General features: G+C 33.3%; 1 protein-coding gene across 2 annotated transcripts in view; it reads left to right on the top strand.

Moving 5' to 3' along the window:
- CSMD3 (CUB and Sushi multiple domains 3) overlaps positions 1 to 18,092 on the top strand; it is a 1,254,780-nt gene that overhangs the window by 888,181 nt on the left and 348,507 nt on the right. For both annotated transcript variants that reach the window (XM_011934353.1, XM_011934352.1), the window contains one exon: positions 2,793 to 2,949. In XM_011934353.1, the coding sequence (XP_011789743.1) occupies positions 2,793 to 2,949 (157 nt within the window). The remainder of the gene's footprint in view (positions 1 to 2,792; positions 2,950 to 18,092) is intronic.

Raw genomic sequence — 18,092 nt, 5'->3', positions numbered from 1 at the left:
TTTTTTTTATTTTTAGGTTAAGAATGATGTCTTACTATTTTATTTTTTTAAATTTTAGTTACAGCACCTAGCACAGGCATAGAACTAAATAACTAAACATTGACTTATTTTGTTACTTTTTACATTGTTATATATATAGGAAAATTTATATGTATAATGTTTCTACTATCTATCATTAATTTTTGCTTTTCATTACTCCTGAAGATTTTTTAAAAATTAGGAAAGACTTTTTAAAGAAATTAAAAACAAACTTCAACAACCAGTTTTTACTTTTCCAGTTACATTAATTACTTGTTCTATTTATATTCTCCCTTTATTTGGTTATTTTTGGCAAACTGAAAGTTATTACAATGTATCCACACATAAATAGAGAAGTAGTTTTATCCAAGAAACAATTGTTTATATTTTATTTATATTTATATTTTTCATAACAATTAAATTAGATGTTGGTGAGAAGTTAAGGGTAACACAAGGAAAATATTACTTGGGGATATCTCGATAATATCACCACAAATAAGATTCACTGGATCTAGTGGTTAAATGATTGGATTGTGAAAGTGCAGCTCTAAACACAGAATTTATTTACTATATAATATAGAATCATAAAATAAATGTATTCAGAAGCATACTTCTGAGAATATTGAACATTTGAAACTGACAGACATACAAGTTATATTTTGCCACAAGCAAGGTTTTCTTACCTCTGAATTATCCCCAATGACTACTATTCTTAAGAAATGAAAAGTTAAATGTTATGTAATCAAACCAAAATCATGTATTCCTGAGCTACCAACCTCAACGTTTGGTTTGATTTTGTTGAAGACAGAAATTCTTGCTGATAACTAAAACAGAAACTTATTTGCATGATAAATTAGATTCCTCCAGGGATTCAAGGTATTCCCTGATAATATTAGGAAATTTGTGTATACAGCCCTCTAGTATCCAAATACTCTCAAGAGTAAATGTACGTTTTTTAAAAACTTGACAGAGTTTATAAAAAGAGAGAGACCAAGCCATATTTGCTGTTAGAAATTCAATGACCACGTCGCCTTGAACTTAAGACTCTCAATTCCTCACTTTCTCTTATTTCTACCTTCTCTCTCTGCTGCAAAGAACAAGCAAACAAACTGTAGAAGTCTAGAGGGTATACATAAGTCTATAGATTCCATCAATTACAAATGGAGTGTGCAAGAAAGACCTTATTAGTGGAGACTTAGAATTTCTGTGTAGAAAATGTTTAGGGTAATGTGGTTAGAAGAGAACATTTAGGGCCCCTGGAAAAAAATTTGGCATAACCTTAACATTAAATTCTAGTAAAGATACTTTGAAAGAAAGGTTAATTATACACAAGTTTTTATTTAAAATCACATTAAAACATTCTAAATAAATCATCAGAGTAAAATCAACTATCAATTATAAAAAAATATACAGATTAATATAATAATAATAAAATGTTCCATTGTGTACCACCTAAAAATCATCTCTTAGGTGACATCAATGTAGTTATGGAGGAACACTTATGCTATGGCAAGATCCTTAGATGTGGAATCTAACATAATTTTTACTCTAACACCAGACCATGAGTAAGTAAGACAATCTGAGCTAACAGACCAGTAATTTCAAGCAGTATTCTCCACTTTTTCTTGTTATTATTGTTCACCTAAGAAACCCATAAACTCCGTGAAACAAAATAGTATAGAATAAAGTCTGTCAAGGAGAGTTGATCTTTAGGGAACCACAAATCATTGTAATACCTAAAATATTATTGCTCCCAAGAACCAATTTTTACACCCTTGGAGGTCATAATGATTATGTTGAGAATGCATGCCTTACAGGAAAAGGAATGGTAATACGCATTGTTGGTAAACCCTGGATTTAATTACTACACACTTTTTAGAAAACTATCTAGAAATATATGAACATGTCCCATATTTTATATCCCGTATTTCTAGATATCCCATATTTCTAGAACTTTTTTACTGAAGTATAAGTACCAAAAAACATGAGGTTACAAGTAAAAGAGTGTTTATATCAGCATTACTTGTAGTAGCAAAAACTTGAGTTCATTAATATGGGAATGGTAGAGCAAGTTATGATGGAGTCACTATACATCTCCCAAACAGAAGAATTTGTATTACTGACCTGAAGAGATGTCTATAATGCATTAATAAAAGAAAAACAAATTAGTACAGTAAGCAGTTATACCTTCAGAAAAATGAGAAAGATGTGTGGGAGCTTATCAATTTCTTTATTGTATATTTTTGCTTATCAAGTTGTTTCTAAAAGCATTTAGAACTCCTTTAACTTAATATTTTTAAAAATGTCAAATATGAAACAAGTTAACAAACATGGAAAAGTTACAACTGCACCAGACACAAATATATTTTATATTAATCATGTTGTTGGAAAAGCGAGTGTTTGATCTCCTTGAGAAAGTTGCAGAGAAACAGCCAACTAACCAAGTAAGCAACTTTAGAAACCAGTCTTTAGGTAGGTATTCTTAATTTTAAATTGTCTCCCAGAAAAAGAATTTTTAAAATAATAAGAACAGAAACTATATCACCTGACTTAAGTCTTACTTAAAGTATACTAAGCTTGGAATTTTAAAATTATACATGTGAATTATAACTTCCTTAACCTTGTGTTCATAGAAACCAATATATTTAGTTGTCCTTAGGAAATGTACTGATCTGATTTAGAAAAAGGACACTTTTCTCTTTTTCATACATGTAAATACACGCTCTGAATTATTATTGACATGTTTGCATTTTAATTATAAATATATTTTGCAGATTTACGATGGAAAAGATAAAACAACTCATCTACTAGGTGCTTTTACTGGTGCATCTATGCGTGGACTGACACTTAGTAGTACTTCAAATCAGCTCTGGCTAGAATTTAATTCCGATTCTGAAGGGACAGATGAAGGCTTTCAACTTGTGTATACCAGTAAGTATTTTAGAAAAGTAAAATGGTCAAACACTGGGGTGTTGCATGTATATTAAATAATTACATTGCACAAATTGAAATGATACCCAGTATTTGATGATTAATTTACAGCTCCTTTCTGCATATATAATTTTGTGTGACCCTAACAACACCCTGGTAAGTTACAGGTATTTTAGCTATTGCCATTTTACAGTTGAAACAACTCAGTTTGTTTTACAGAGGTTAAGTAATTTTTGACTCAGAGTTTATTTTTAAGTAGCAAGATTCTCCTCATCCAATATTTAAGAAATACAATAAAACTTTTGTCAGATGGAAATCCAGTGTTTGAACTCCCATCTTTAACTACAAAAATGCATACAACACCTATGCAATGATTATCATTGATCAGTTATAAATGATAACTAAAAGGCTTCAGGTCGTTTAACACTAAAGAGTAGCTAAAGCTTTAAGTTTGCTCTGCTTTTGTGTTGACTTGTTTTATAACAAATTCTTTCTCACAGATCTATTAACTCATTATATTAAAGTCAGCTATTTTGACTATTTAAATAAGTTGAAGTTAAAACACTAAGAACCAGAGGTAGGTGGGTTACATCAATTGTTATATGAATTAAATGAACGTGTTTTACTAGTACCATAATATAAGAAACAGACTAATTACAACAATAAAAAATAAATTATATTCAAATAGTATATTTCTTGAGTTTCTATTCTGTTCAGGATTCTGTACTAATAAGTTAAAGTGCATATAAAAGAGGTGTTACTTCCTATATATTTAATAAATTTACAATCTATCAGATCAAACTGATTCTTGGAAGGTCAGGGCACTCGTTAATGTTGTATAGCAAAATAAGTAGCAATACTCAAAAATCTTTATTGCTAGAATGCTTGAGAAAATCTACTGACTCGTATAAATTTTCTCAAGAAGTCAGATGAATGGAAATTATTGTAGAAACTAAGAAGTTAAAAAGGTTACAGTATCAAAGATAATCATATGGGATCTTAAAGGGAATTTGAATCAAATTATAATTTGTGTAAAGAGTCTATCTTAATGGTATAAGAAATAGGAGCCAAGAGAATATACTGACTCATTGTATGAAAACATTTTTGTGCATAATACTGAGACATTATCTATTTCTTTCAGGACTTTTCTTTCTACTTGTTAAAACTGTTACATCACTAACATTAACTAAACATAAATTAACAAAATGAATGCTGAATATATATTTTTAAATTCTCATAACTGTGTGTACAATGTGATTTCTTATGAATCTTCCTAAAGAAAAATAATAGTCCAAACAAATTGTGTTTACAAGTATTGTTATGTGATGGACTAAAAGTAATGATATTGAGTACTATTGCTCAAATGTAATTGGTGTGATCTGTTCAGATGGGAAAACTTTTTTTTTTTTTTAATCTGCTTTCCTCTTTCTCTTTCTCTGTTTTCTAACAGGGCCACTGATGATTTTAAAGTAATATTAAAATGAATGACACAACGTTTACATAATGGTTTTTGCTCTGCATCATTTTGCCTTTCTTTTCTTTTCTTTCTTCTTCTTCTTTTTTTTTTTTTTTTCTTTTTTTGAAGACAGAGTTTCACTCTTGTTGCCTAGGCCAGAGTGCAATGGCATGATCTCTGCTCACTGCAACCTCTTCCTCCCGGGTTTCAGCAATTCTCCTGCTTCACCCTCCCTAGTAGATGGGATTAGAGGGGCCCACCACCATGCCTGGCTAATTTTTGTATTTTTAGTAGAGATGGTGTTTCACCGTGTTGGCCAGTCTGGTATCGAACTCCTGACCACAGGTGATCCTCCCACCTAGGCCTCGCAAAGTGTTGGGATTATAGGCATTAGCCACCGTACCCGGCCTGCATTTCTGCTTGTCTAAAATATTTATGGATTTCAAAGAGGAAACCTGGATTTTTTTGTTTTGATGCATGACATCTATGTAGCTTGCGATTACTGATGAAAAAATAGTGGCCATTGTAGGACATACCTATATTTGAAATTATATGGGGTGCTCAGGTGTCTGGAATGAATAAGATCATTAACTTTATTGTCTTTAGTTTGAACTGTAGAATTTTAAAAAATATATATTTTAATTAGCAAATATTTGAAGTCACACCTCTTTCCTTAACTAACAATTAATTAATAATTGTCCATTAAAGGAAACATGTGTTTATGAAGATTGGAAACGATAGAAGTGGGAAGAGAGTATAAAGCTGTCACTCTTAAAAAGAGAAAACTTACATTTGTAAATATTTTTCAGTCTTAGAAATAAAACTAAAAATTTCAATATCATATCTTAACCAAAATGTTTATAGCCTACTTCCAAGGTATCTTTGGCTATCAGTAGACAATTCTGTGAACTAACAGTTGGGTTCTGAGCTGTATTCTGTTGGGAAGGGCTTTAGAAAGAGTGACACATCCGTTTTTAAGTGTATTTGTTCCTAAGTATTACTTCTTATTTTTATAGCAGCAACTCTTCTACATATCTGCAACTATCTAAGTAGTTAAACGCAGATTTCCTAGCTTTAAAAGTAGTTTGTTCCCATCCTCCAAGTATATACTATTTGTTTTCCAACCATAGCACGTCTGCCCAGGCTATTTTCTTTTTTGTGCATGTCCTACTGACTTTGGATACCAATTGAACTTCAAGATCCACCTCAAATATTTACTCGTAAATGCTTATCCTGATTCTCTCAGCTGGAATTAGCAGATATTTCAATTTTATTTTTGTGCTAGTTTATATATGCAACTAATATAACAGTTATCACATTGCATTGTGGTTATACTTGGTTGCAAGCATATGTGCATCGTTCTTCAATAGGTTATTTTCCTTCATAGCATCTTTAGTCCATTTAGTTCGATTGCATCTTTTTACATATTCTTGATAAATTAAGATGTCATCTGAATATGAATTTTATAAAATGCTTTTATGATAGTAAAATGGTTCTACTAAGCCACATATTTTAAATATTCACAAAATTATTGGAAGCAGTAATTATTCAATTCCTGAACATGATAGAATGTGCATCAGTGGTTCACATAGGGAACATGGGAAAGACCAGGATTTCTTGTTTAAATGCTCATATCCAATTATTCCTAGGGCCAACTCTAACCCTGTCCATTCTGTGGTACATTTCTCTTACAATGATTCCAATTTCATTTCTGAAATATCTAACTGAGAGAATAATAGGTATTGCAGAGGAGGTCACAGTACTCACATTGAGAGAATCAGAACAGGAGCGAAACCATTTGTCTAGGGAGGATCAGGTAAGACTTCATAAAGGAGGCTGTATTAAAGGTCGGGTTGGTGGTTCACAGAAAGAAATGGTGGGGAGTATTACAGACAAAGAGAAAGGAATGAGGAAAGACACAGAGATTAGGAAGAACATTGAAGGAAAGTAATCTAGTTCAGATTAATCCCACATATCTTGATGCTTCTCACAATTTCTACTGGGGGAACAAGCAGGCTTTTTTTGGCCATCCTATCAAATAATACCTGCACTATTTAATGATAGTCACCCTCTATTCCATTATCTATTTTGTTGAGTTAGCAACATTTGCCATTGTCTGATTATTTTCAGTTTGGGGTAGATAAGATTGCATTTGACTGAGATAAAATGAAAAAAGTATGTTAGAACAGACCTTTAAAGTGCATTTTATTTCAATTATCTTATTGATCCATTCATTATGTAATTGCTAAGTATAGCAAGTGGCCTGGTACACACAGTGACTTAAATGTTGCTTTTGGCTTTAAGTGATGGAAAACCTTACCATGGCCTAAATAATCAGGGTTTATTTTGTTCATATAAGAAAAAGTAAAGAGTGAGAAAGTAGGTAGATCTTGATTCAACTATTTAACAAGATCAACAAGGATTTTGCTCCTATCTTTCTACTGTGGCATGCCTAGAGGGTTCACTTTTTATTTTCATGTTTGTGGTAACATAGTCATAAGTTGGCTACTGTAATTATGGGCATGTTTAAGGTATGAAGAAAGGAAAAATGAGTAGTGCCAGCCACATAGACTCCTTTTATCAGAAATACAAAATCTTTCCTGGGAATCCCTGTAAGATACCCTCTTATGTCTCTATCCAAAACTGGGCCATATGGTTCTGCCTTAACTTTCCAGCAAAGCAGCCTGGAATATTCAGTATGTGGAAGACTAAATAATGAGTTTAACTTTAGACCATCATGATTCACTGCTAGATAGAGTTAGATTATAGCTGGAAACAAAATCAGAGTTGTTAGCAAGGAAGAAGGGAGATACTGAGAAGACAACTTACAGTATTTACTGCAATGTACAGCTAGTTTAATCAGTACTTTTAAAAAATAGGTTAAAGATACTGAACTAATACCTGCTTCTATGATTAATAGTGTCATGGAAGGCCAGAAACTCTTGGGTGTTTATAAAGGAAAAGTATTTGGCTGACTCATGATTAATAGTTTTAGCTCTACTATGCTAAGAAGACTGTGAGCTTCTCTCATCTCTTTCCACCAACAAATAAATTGTATACATACCTAGTATGAAAATCTTATACCACACTAGAGGGGGAAAATATATCCCATTCCCTTTTCTTTTTTTTTTCTTTTTTTTTTCGGTGTCTTGCTCTGTTGCCCAGGCTGGAGCCTCTGTCTTCTGGGTTCAAGCAATTCTCCTGCCTCAATCTCTTAAGTAGCTGGGATTACAGGTGCCCACAACCATGCCTGGCTAATTTTTTGTATTTTTAGTAGAGACAGTGTTTCACCATGTTGGCCAGGCTGGTCTCGAACTCCTGGCCTCTAATGATCCACCTGTCTTGGCCTCCCAAAATGCTGGGATTAGAGGTGTGAGTCACCACACCAGCCCCATTCTTTCTTCTAAAGCAAATCAAGTCTGTTCAGTCTTCATCTTTAGAGTTATCAAGAATAATCTCATTTAGTCTTTTTGGGAAAATATTCTTCTCCCAAATAAATAAATAAATTTCTCAGTCAACTCTAGTTTGATCTGACAATTAAAGTTTGGACAGCTATACTGTTGAATATAAAACGTGTGAGATACACTTAGATATTTTTTGACCTCTGGGGGCTTTCACTGCTCTTTCATCCCTCTAACCTCCCAGAATCCAACTCCGTTATTGAGTCAGGCCAATCTTCCTCATTCTTCTCAAAACAATTACTGTCATTTACTCTTGCCTTTGGGAAATCTGAAACTCATCCCAAATAAATATCCAAATGAGACATATTGTTAGGTGCTTTACCCGACACAAGTTACTTGTTAATTTCCCTGTGAGGAGGAACCAATAAAGGCATACCTGTTCTTCTGAGAGATTACAGGGAGTAGGGTGAGAGAAAATTATTACTTCCTTCTAGAGTTGGAAAACAGATGAGAAATTGAGATCACAATACAGTATCCTTCCTAAAACATCACTCTGTTCTGGATAATCCTATAACAGAATTCAGCAAAACCCAATAGGATATTCTGCCCAGATTCCTCCAACCTCTCAACACACATTTCAAGAACGATTTCTAAATCTGGTGTATTTTACTCTCTAAAGGCTAAGTTGTAGAGACATCGTTTCTACTTGGTCACCTGGCATATCTTCCCTTTTACTCTTCTATTGAAATTTACTAATTTATTTATTATTGAAATTATTAATCTGGTCATAGTTTTACATTTTGTGTTTTCCCAGTGGATATTGTATATTGAGAATATAGAGAACAATTAATAAGAGAAAGTTCCTGCCCATAAGAAAGTAACTTTTTAGTGGGACAAGATATAAAGTTATGAACAAAAGGTAAGAGAACTACATTTAGAAGTAATTTAAAACAGGGCAATGGGATAGATAGTACAGATGAGACCACTTAGCTAATTTGTTCAGACTACATCTTAGAGCAGATGTTATCTGAGTTCATACCTAAGTGATAAGAAAGAATAACCACATACAGGCAAAGGGTTCTAGGTAGAGGGAGTAGCAAGTACAAAGGCCTAAAAGAAGCCTGAGCTTGAATTCTATGGCTGTAGCTAAATGAGCAAGGAGAATGAGACAAAACGAGAGATAAAGTTGGAAACTAGCAGTAGCAAATAACTGAGGTTTGTCATCTCATGACAAAGGAATCGAGGTCAAGGACACAAGAAGTAGGTTTAGGAGCTGAGGTTTAATAGCCAAAAGAAAGATCAAGGAGAACAGCTCTCTTTCTTGTGAGAGAGAGGGGTTCCCGAATAGGATTTCCAGCCCACAGCGGAGTACACCAGATTTTATAGACAGGCTTATGAGGTGGTTATCTGATTTTCATAGGGCCCAAAGATTAGTTGAACCAGGTATGACATTTTCATAACACACCAGAAGCTGGCTGCCCCATCCTAATCTTATTTTGCAAATGGGATCTTTGCCTGGCCTGCACCATGTTGCCTTCTCCTTACTGTATGCATGGCTGGAAAAGAGAAGAGAAGAGAAGAAGGAGCCACAAGTTTGAACGTGCCTAGTCCCAAGTAGCCTTTTTCTATTGGCACAACTGCCAGCATTCACCATATAAGTGTCCAACTTGCTTGTCTATGTTTGCAGCTTGATTTTAGAAGCTGCTCTGTTAGAAAAGAAAATGACAAAAATTAATTCAAAATGTATTAGAGACTTAAATGTTAGACCTAATACCATAAAAACCCTAGAAGAAAATCTAGGTAGTACCATTCAGGACATAGGCATGGACAAGGACTCATGTCCGAAACACCAAAAGCAATGGCAACAAAAGTCAAAATTGACAAATGGAATCAGATTAAACTAAAGAGCTTCTGCACAGCAAAAGAAACTACCACCAGAGTGAATAGGCAACCTACAGAATGGGAGAAAATGTTTGCAATCTACTGATCTGACAAAGGGCTAATATCCAGAACCTACAAAGAACTCAAACAAATTTACAAAAAAAAACAAACAACTCCATCAAAAAGTGGGCAAAGGATATGAACAGGCAATTCTCAAAAGAAGACATTTATGCAGCCAACAGACACAAGAAAAAATGCTCATCATCACTAGCCATCGGAGAAATGCAAATCAAAACCACAATGAGATACCATCTCACACCAGTTAGAATGGCCATCATTAAAAAGTCAGGAAACAACAGGTGCTGGAGAGGATGTGGAGAAATAGGAACACTTTTACACTGTTGGTGGGGCTGTAAACTAGTTCAACCATTGTGGAAGACAGTGTGGTGATTCCTCAAGGATCTAGAAATACCATTTGACCCAGCCATCCCATTACTGGGTATATACCCAAAGGATTATAACTTATGCTGCTATAAAGACACATGCACACGTATGTTTATTGTGGTACTATTCACAATAGTAAAGACTTGGAACCAACCCAAATGTCCATCAATGACAGATTGGATTAAGATAATGTGGCACATATATACCATGGAATACTATACAGCCAGAAAAAGGATGAGTTAATGTCCTTTGTAGAGACATGGATGCAGCTGGAAACCATCATTCTGAGCAAACTATCATAAGGACAGAAAATGAAACACTGCATGTTCTCACTCATAGATGGGAACTGAACAATGAGAACACTTGGACACATTGTCCAAGGGGAAGGGGAACATCACACACCGGGCCTGTTGTCAGGTGGGGGGAGGTGGGAGGGATAGCACTGGGAGATATACCTAATGTAAATGATGAGTTAATGGGTGCAGCACACCAACATGGCACATGTATACACATGTAACAAACCTGCACGTTATGCACATGTACCCTAGAATATAAAGTATAATTTAAAAAAAAGAAAAGAAAAGAAAAGAAAATGACTTGGTGGCTGCTTTTCATTAAAAGGAAAAACTTACTAAGAACTCCCATACCCCCACTATCTGCCTAAATAATTTCTTAACTCCTGTATCATCAGAGGTGAGGTGGAGTATAGTACGGGCTTGGATTTTATTTAAAAGGCACGTAGATACTTTGGTCATTATCATAATGTTCAATATAAAAGTTACAAATAATAACAGCTACCATTTATCTCACACCTACCAGGTGCAAGGTATCCCAAAGAGGCAGTATTATTATTTCCAGGGAGAAAATGAGGAAATAAAAAGCATGGCAAAGTTACCTTCCTCAGCCAAGGTCACATAGCTAACAAGTACAGACATGGAAATGAACTGAGAGTCTCTGCCTCTAGAATCCATGTTTCTAACCACTATGCTATACTAGCTCTGAACTCAAGATTTGGTTACTTTATATTTGAAGTTTTATAGATTTAATGTATTTTTAAAACGGTCTATGTAAATGTAAAAAAAAATGAAAATAAAAAAAGAGAGAAATAATATTAGTGCAATTCTTCCCATAGAAATTTTTGTCATTTTATTCTTGAGAATCTGAATGTTTTCATTTTTGTTACGTTTACTATCAGGGAAAGACTTAGTCCTGCTATCATTCATATTGTTCATGAAGTCTCTAAACGCTACTTGTTGAACATTATTTCATTACAGATTCTTTTAGCCCTATTTACTTGTAGTTATCCTACATTTACTTTGTAAAAAGTAATTGAGTATTTTTAACAGCTATCTATTTACAGAGCTAAATTGCACCTTATTGATGGATTATACTATTGTCTTATCAAAAACTGACCTGCTAAATATGCATGTTGCCCAGCCATTAGGCAGTACTCTGGGCTCAGATGTTTTCTTGTTATCTCCTCTGCACATTTAATTTACAAAAAATCCCACTGGAGAAATGTTCATTATCCCAAGAGAAAACCGTAAATATATTTGATTGTTCACAGCCTTCCAGTTTTGTTGCTTGAAATCATTTAATAATCTACAGGAAGCATGGCCATTTCAAATTTTATATTCAAATTAAAGATGGGCATTAACTAATTTGTGATGCTTTTTCTTGCATACTAGCCCTGTGAATATACAACAAATTACTCTTTAATTTAGTTACCGGTTTGTTGTTGGCAATGTAAATCATAAAAAATTATCAGATGACTTATTAACTCTACCCTTATTCTTACTATATAACTCATCTAATGCAAATGAAAGTAAAAAATAAGTAAATTGCAAGGGAGCAATAAAGCCACCCCATGTGGTTCTATGTCCTATAAACCAGTTAGCAGATATGTTTGACATTTCTTATATTTTTAAAATACTAAAATAAACTGGGTGATAAGGGAAGTATTGATCAATGCTTCATGATATAGTCCAAAGTATTCTAACTGAAATACTAAAGAAAAGTTTATTAATTAACTGTCATTTACATAGACAATATTAAATTTCTTCATACTAGAATAATAAAAGTATCATTTTCATAGCCTTTGCATCATAGAAATTTAGTAAATTTAAACTTACATATCTAAGGACCTACTAATTTACACGTTACATAAAATTAATTTCTGACAAGTTGAAGACCTCAATGTAAATATCCAAACTTTAAAATGTTTAGAAAATAAAAGTGTGACCTAGAAAAGCTGTGTCTTTAAGGTAGAAGATTTCTGAAATAAGATACACAAGCAAAAATTCATCAATAATGAGTAGCATTTCTGACCTTCTAAGCCCTCCTTGAAGTGTAGAAACCAAAATCTGGCAACTATATTTTTCAGATTCTTCTGCCAACAAATATCTCTGCTTAGATTCTGCCAATTAAAGACAGACCTGTGAGAGCTGAAAGGTGAGATTGATGGAGAAGCCATTATTTTCCGCCAGCAGCTACAGGCAGGAGTGTGTTGCTGGCAGGTGGTTGTATGTGGCAGCAGCTTCCCTGAACTGCTGAGTTTCCTGAAAGCCAGCAGTAGTCTTCTGACTTTCACACCCTTTGCATTTCCAAAATCATCAAGGCCTCAAATTTCTTGTTTTGAATCTTAGCTACACACAGTACATAAGTGGCTTCTGTTGTCCTGACCAAGTCTTAGAAAAAAAAAAGGAACGGAACGGAATGGAAAGGAAAGGAGAGGAGAGAGGAGGGGAGGGGAGGCGAGGGGAGAAGGAAGGGAAGAAGGATGGGAAGAAGGACGGGAAGAAGGACGGGAAGGAGGAAGGGAAGAAGAAAGGAAAGGAAGAAGGAAAGGAAAAAGGAAAGTCTACAGTGTCCCTATAGAAAGGGACACTGTAAACAAAGGTGAAACATTTGAAAAGGAGGTATTTATATAATGGAAAACATACACTCTCTAGAAAAAAAATCCAGAAATCAATAAGAAAAAAAAAAAAAAAAAAAGGCCTAAAAGAAAACCATGAACCAAAACAAATTTCACAGCAGAGGGAAGTTCAGCAGAATAAAAAATGCTTTACTTGATAGGTATTAAGAAATGAAAAATTCTTTTTTTTAAGTTTATAAGTGTGATGATTAGGTTTTCACACTTGTGTGAGATGTGCCTTCCTCAAATCTTGTTACAATATCTGCACTTTGCCCATCGGACATGAAAAGAAAAAAGAAATGAAATGAAAACCCAAATAAGATGCTATGACACCGTCGCAGAGTAAATAAAAATTAGAAAGCTGTACAACACCAAGTACTTATGACAATTTGCAGAAACTGAAACTTATAAACTTGGGGAATGTAAATTGGTAGTCACCTAGAAGAGTAATTTGGCAATATCTAATAAAATTCAATTTTTGGATATATTTAGATTACACCAACTATAAATTTAGGCCAAATGCCAAATGCTGATTGGTTTTGACCAACTTAATATTCAGTCAAAGATGAACATCACCAACCTGGAATGTGGTACAAATATATGATGTACAAGATACAAACTTAGCACATTTAATATTACTTACTAGTTTATGTTTAACAGATTAAAATTTAGGACAGTCTGTCAGTAACATATTTTCTAGTAAGAACTTTATATGTAGGACTGAAAACATCCACCGTTTTCTTAAAAAAGAATCTTTTATCTTAACTCCTGAAAGCAATTGGAAATGCATAGTAATAATTTCCACAAGCTTTTTTGCTTAAATACTTAACTACCATAAACTGAAAACTAGAAGGGATTGTCTTCTTAAAGCATTTTTCTAAAGTTGTAGCTTCAAGTTTGATTTTTTAATAGTTTGATTAGTGAGAAATACATGGTGTATCAAATATGTTTTTATTAGTTCTATTAATGAGAAAAAAGTGTAACTGTTCTTCAGCATTTTTTTCTTTATTCCCTTATAATATTCTTTATTATGTCTCAATCACAAAGGATTATCGCAGCTGTTGTTTGTTATCTTGAAGTATTTCCTGTTTGTGAATTTTGAGGTGGCAAAGTTGACATTCTGCTTTAAATACCTCTTCATTTAAATATAAAGAATTTTAAAATAGGATGTTTTCTTGCAAGACTCATGGCCAAAATGGAATTTAATCACCAAATATTAAATATAGTTCCCAAAAATTATTCTGCCTAATATTGTGAATTTAGTTCACCAACAATGCTATAGAGATTAAAATTATTGTAGAATAATGTAATATTCATTTGTCTCCTTGCATTATATCAACTTTTATTAACATATATGGTTTCGGCAAGCATATTTCTCTAACGTATTTAGCTAACATACTTTCCCAATTTCCTTCTTAACAATCTATTTCTTCTTTATATAGCAATTTGGAAGTCTTTATTATTGACACATAAAACTAACATATCTTCATTGACCATTAAATACTCAGAAATTTAAATTATAAAATATATATTTATATTTTAACTGAATTTTTTTTAAAAAGCAAGTAAGAGTCTTTTTAAGTTACATAAAATATATTTTATTACATTTAAAAATGAATTTTCGCCGGGCGCGGTGGCTCAAGCCTGTAATCCCAGCACTGTGGGAGGCTGAGACGGGCGGATCACGAGGTCAGGAGATCGAGACCATCCTGGCTAACACGGTGAAACCCCGTCTCTACTAAAAAATACAAAAAACTAGCCGGGCGAGGTGGCGGGCGCCTGTAGTCCCAGCTACTCAGGAGGCTGAGGCAGGAGAATGACGTGAACCCGGGAGGCAGAGCTTGCAGTGAGCTGAGATCCGGCCACTGCACTCCAGCCTGGGCCACAGAGCGAGAATCCGTCTCAAAAAAAAAAAAAAAAATGAATTTTCACATGTCACTTTTATTTTTAAATGATGTAAATTATTTGTATTACTGGTAGTGTTTTGCTAGTAAGGTATGACATTACTCTATGTGAACACATAGTTATTCATAAACAAATTGAAAGCAATTATATTGAGGTCAAAATTTTACTATGTATCTTTTAGTAAGCCAAGACAGAAGTTAACTAATGGATTAGGAGATTTTGGTTGAATCTTGAGGACAAAATGAACTGTAGGTCTTTAAATGGTGCATGCCCTATAAAAACACGTGTACATGTGCAAAAGGAGACATAGAAGTGTAGCATTTTCATAGCAGTAAAAAATTGGAAAGAATATAAATGCTGCAAAATAAGTTAGTTTGGGAATATGTCACCAATGGAATACCACAGAGTAGTTAAAATAAATAAAATGTGTTCGTGTGTGTGCGCGCGTGCGTGCGCATGCATGGGTGTATAATTATAAAGATAAAATGCCATATCGGGCAATAAATATGAAGCCACAGAATTTTAAAAACCATTATATTATTTATAAAATGTGTGAACGCTTGCAAAACACTGTATGTTGCTCATCGATGTATAGATATGTAATAAAAATATATGTACAAGAATAATAAACTCAGAATATTTGCTAGCTCTCAGTGGGGAAAAAACAGAAAGAGACTGGGGAGGAATACAAAAGAATCTTTAACTTCTTTTGTAATAATAATATTAATGTGAAGATGAATTAATATGAATGATAATCTGAATATTAATCTGAATTAATATTGATATGAATCTGACACAACTATGATACAAAAATAGAATCTGATAGAGCTAGTGGATGAATTTGTTGTTATCCGTTTTTGAAGATTTCAAATAATAACTTACAAATAAATTAGATATCTTTGGAGACATATGCTACATGGTGGCAGGAAAGGAATGAAATCTCAGTTTAAGGTATTCAGAAAGTCAAAAAGATCTAGGTAATGAGGATTATCAGTTCATTTGTGTTCTAGAAATTTTCTTTTCATCAGAGTATAAAATTTCACAAGCAGTGGTGAATATTTATAACATATATGATTTTTCATACACATCTTTATTTAATTGTCAGTTTCAAGTATTTGAGCTTTTCAGTGAAAAGACTAGCAGCTGAATGTTTCCATAAAGATAAGACATTTCTGCATATTTATGAATAAGCAACAATAATTCCACCAATTTGAACTAAATTATGTTGTACTTTGTAGCTTATATACTATTGTCCATGTGCGTTTTCAGCTATAATGCAAAATATTATAAATTATCTTAATGTTCAAAGAATATATTCATTTTACCTCATCACCAGCAATTCCCAACCACATTTACAGAAAATTCAAGATTTAAGGAAGGATGAATTTGGCAATAAACCTTGAAAACAGAGCTTGATTTCCATTTTTATTTTGAGAAATGATATATGGTAAAACTCAAAATACATTGCATCTTGAATGATAAACTGAATATTATGTCTGCTAGAAGAAATACAAACTTGTAATTTTTAAGCAAAGATATTTTAGATGTAGTATTAAGTATGCAGATTCATGCAAAGTAATATGTCCTGAAATTTTAAAGTTACTACTTCTGCTGTTTCTACTGTGTTTGAGAGATTGACCTGGTTGACTATTTTTTCTTTATATTTCATTATATATGTCATGATTTCAGTTAATGACTGCTAACCTCTTTATGGCTTTGTCTCTGAAGCTATTTGCATGTTCACCCAGATGGGGCTGTCATAAATTGAGACATTCAGGAAATTCTTGAAACTATTTTTAAAAATTGTCTCTCAAATTCCAGTTTATTATCAGCATTGCTTTATTTTTCAGTTGTGTCCTAGAAATAATTGTGTCTAAGAATCCACATTCACTCATGAACATTATCGAGCATTACTGAACATCTAACCTGTGCCAGGATTTGTGCTAGATAGGTACTGTGAGAGGGAGGGGGAAAAAAGGAAAGAATTTCAACTATACGAAAACAAGGAAAAGAAACAAATTATTGCAAATGAATTCAAGTGTACAAATAATTCTATGGTTTAACAGAGGAGGAAGTGACTAAGACCCCTTAACAAAGACTAGAAAAGACTCCTAATGTTCTCTGAGAGATAATGTTTCTCTCAAATCACAGAAATAATAGGATAAACTTAGTTCTTAGAACTATACAAGTTCTTGTGACTTTATGTATGTTGTGACAATCTAGAAAGTCAATGATGCAAATTAGTGATTTAACACAAGCGAGCTAATATACACTTTTTTGCTTTCTAATTCAAATCTAGATTAATTTGGTCAAGAATCTATGTCTGTAAAAGTGATGTAGATCTTTTTTTGATCACCATATAATTTAGGACACAAGAAAAAGTTTTTTCTCCAACATTTTTGTCTTAAGTGATTTTCCTCATTCATAAAACTATCTAGAATATTCTTAAAGGTTTTCTAATCTCAGAAGTTGTAACTGATATAAGTTTTCACCTAATTGTCCTTGGTGCATTTATTACATCATTTACCCTGCATTTTTATATTTTGCAAAATATTAAAAACAGAAGAAACTGTATAGCTAGGGCAGCTTAGATTTTGATTTATTCATACTGGGTTTGGTTTATCTTTTGAAGTGTCCTTTTCTAGTTCCTTCAGAATCTTAATCATGTTGTGTTGTGACTGTTGGGGTTTTTAGCATTCACCTTTATTAATTTTACCTTGAATATGCAAATGAGATATTCAGGATGAAGATAAATTCTTATTAAGTAATATAATGATGATGATGATGTCTGTGTCAGCTCTCCTTTCACCCAGTCCTTACTCCTGTGGCAACACGATGAATACCTAATGAAAAAATCTACAGAAGTGGCTAGGGACTTCATAGACAAAGGAAGAAAAATAAATGAGTTTATTCTGCTGCTTTCTCTCTCTCCTCTCCTGGAAGATGGGAGAAAAAACTATGCTCCTTGGAGACTATATGGAAAGGATCAGGCGTTTTTACTCTAACTTTTTGTAATGTAAATGTACCTATCTAAGGGACATATTAATCTCCCATATCTCCAACTTTTATAACCTAGAGATTTCTGTAAATTTCTGGGCCTCATTCTTCATTGAAATGTAAACATAAACCTTCCTCACAGTTA

The sequence above is a fragment of the Colobus angolensis genome, unplaced genomic scaffold (assembly GCF_000951035.1).
Source record: "Colobus angolensis palliatus isolate OR3802 unplaced genomic scaffold, Cang.pa_1.0 Scaffold134, whole genome shotgun sequence".
In the NCBI taxonomy this organism is placed as follows: Eukaryota; Metazoa; Chordata; class Mammalia; order Primates; family Cercopithecidae; genus Colobus; species Colobus angolensis.
Note: the sequence above shows the minus strand (reverse complement) of the source record. Positions and strands in the feature narration are given on the sequence as shown.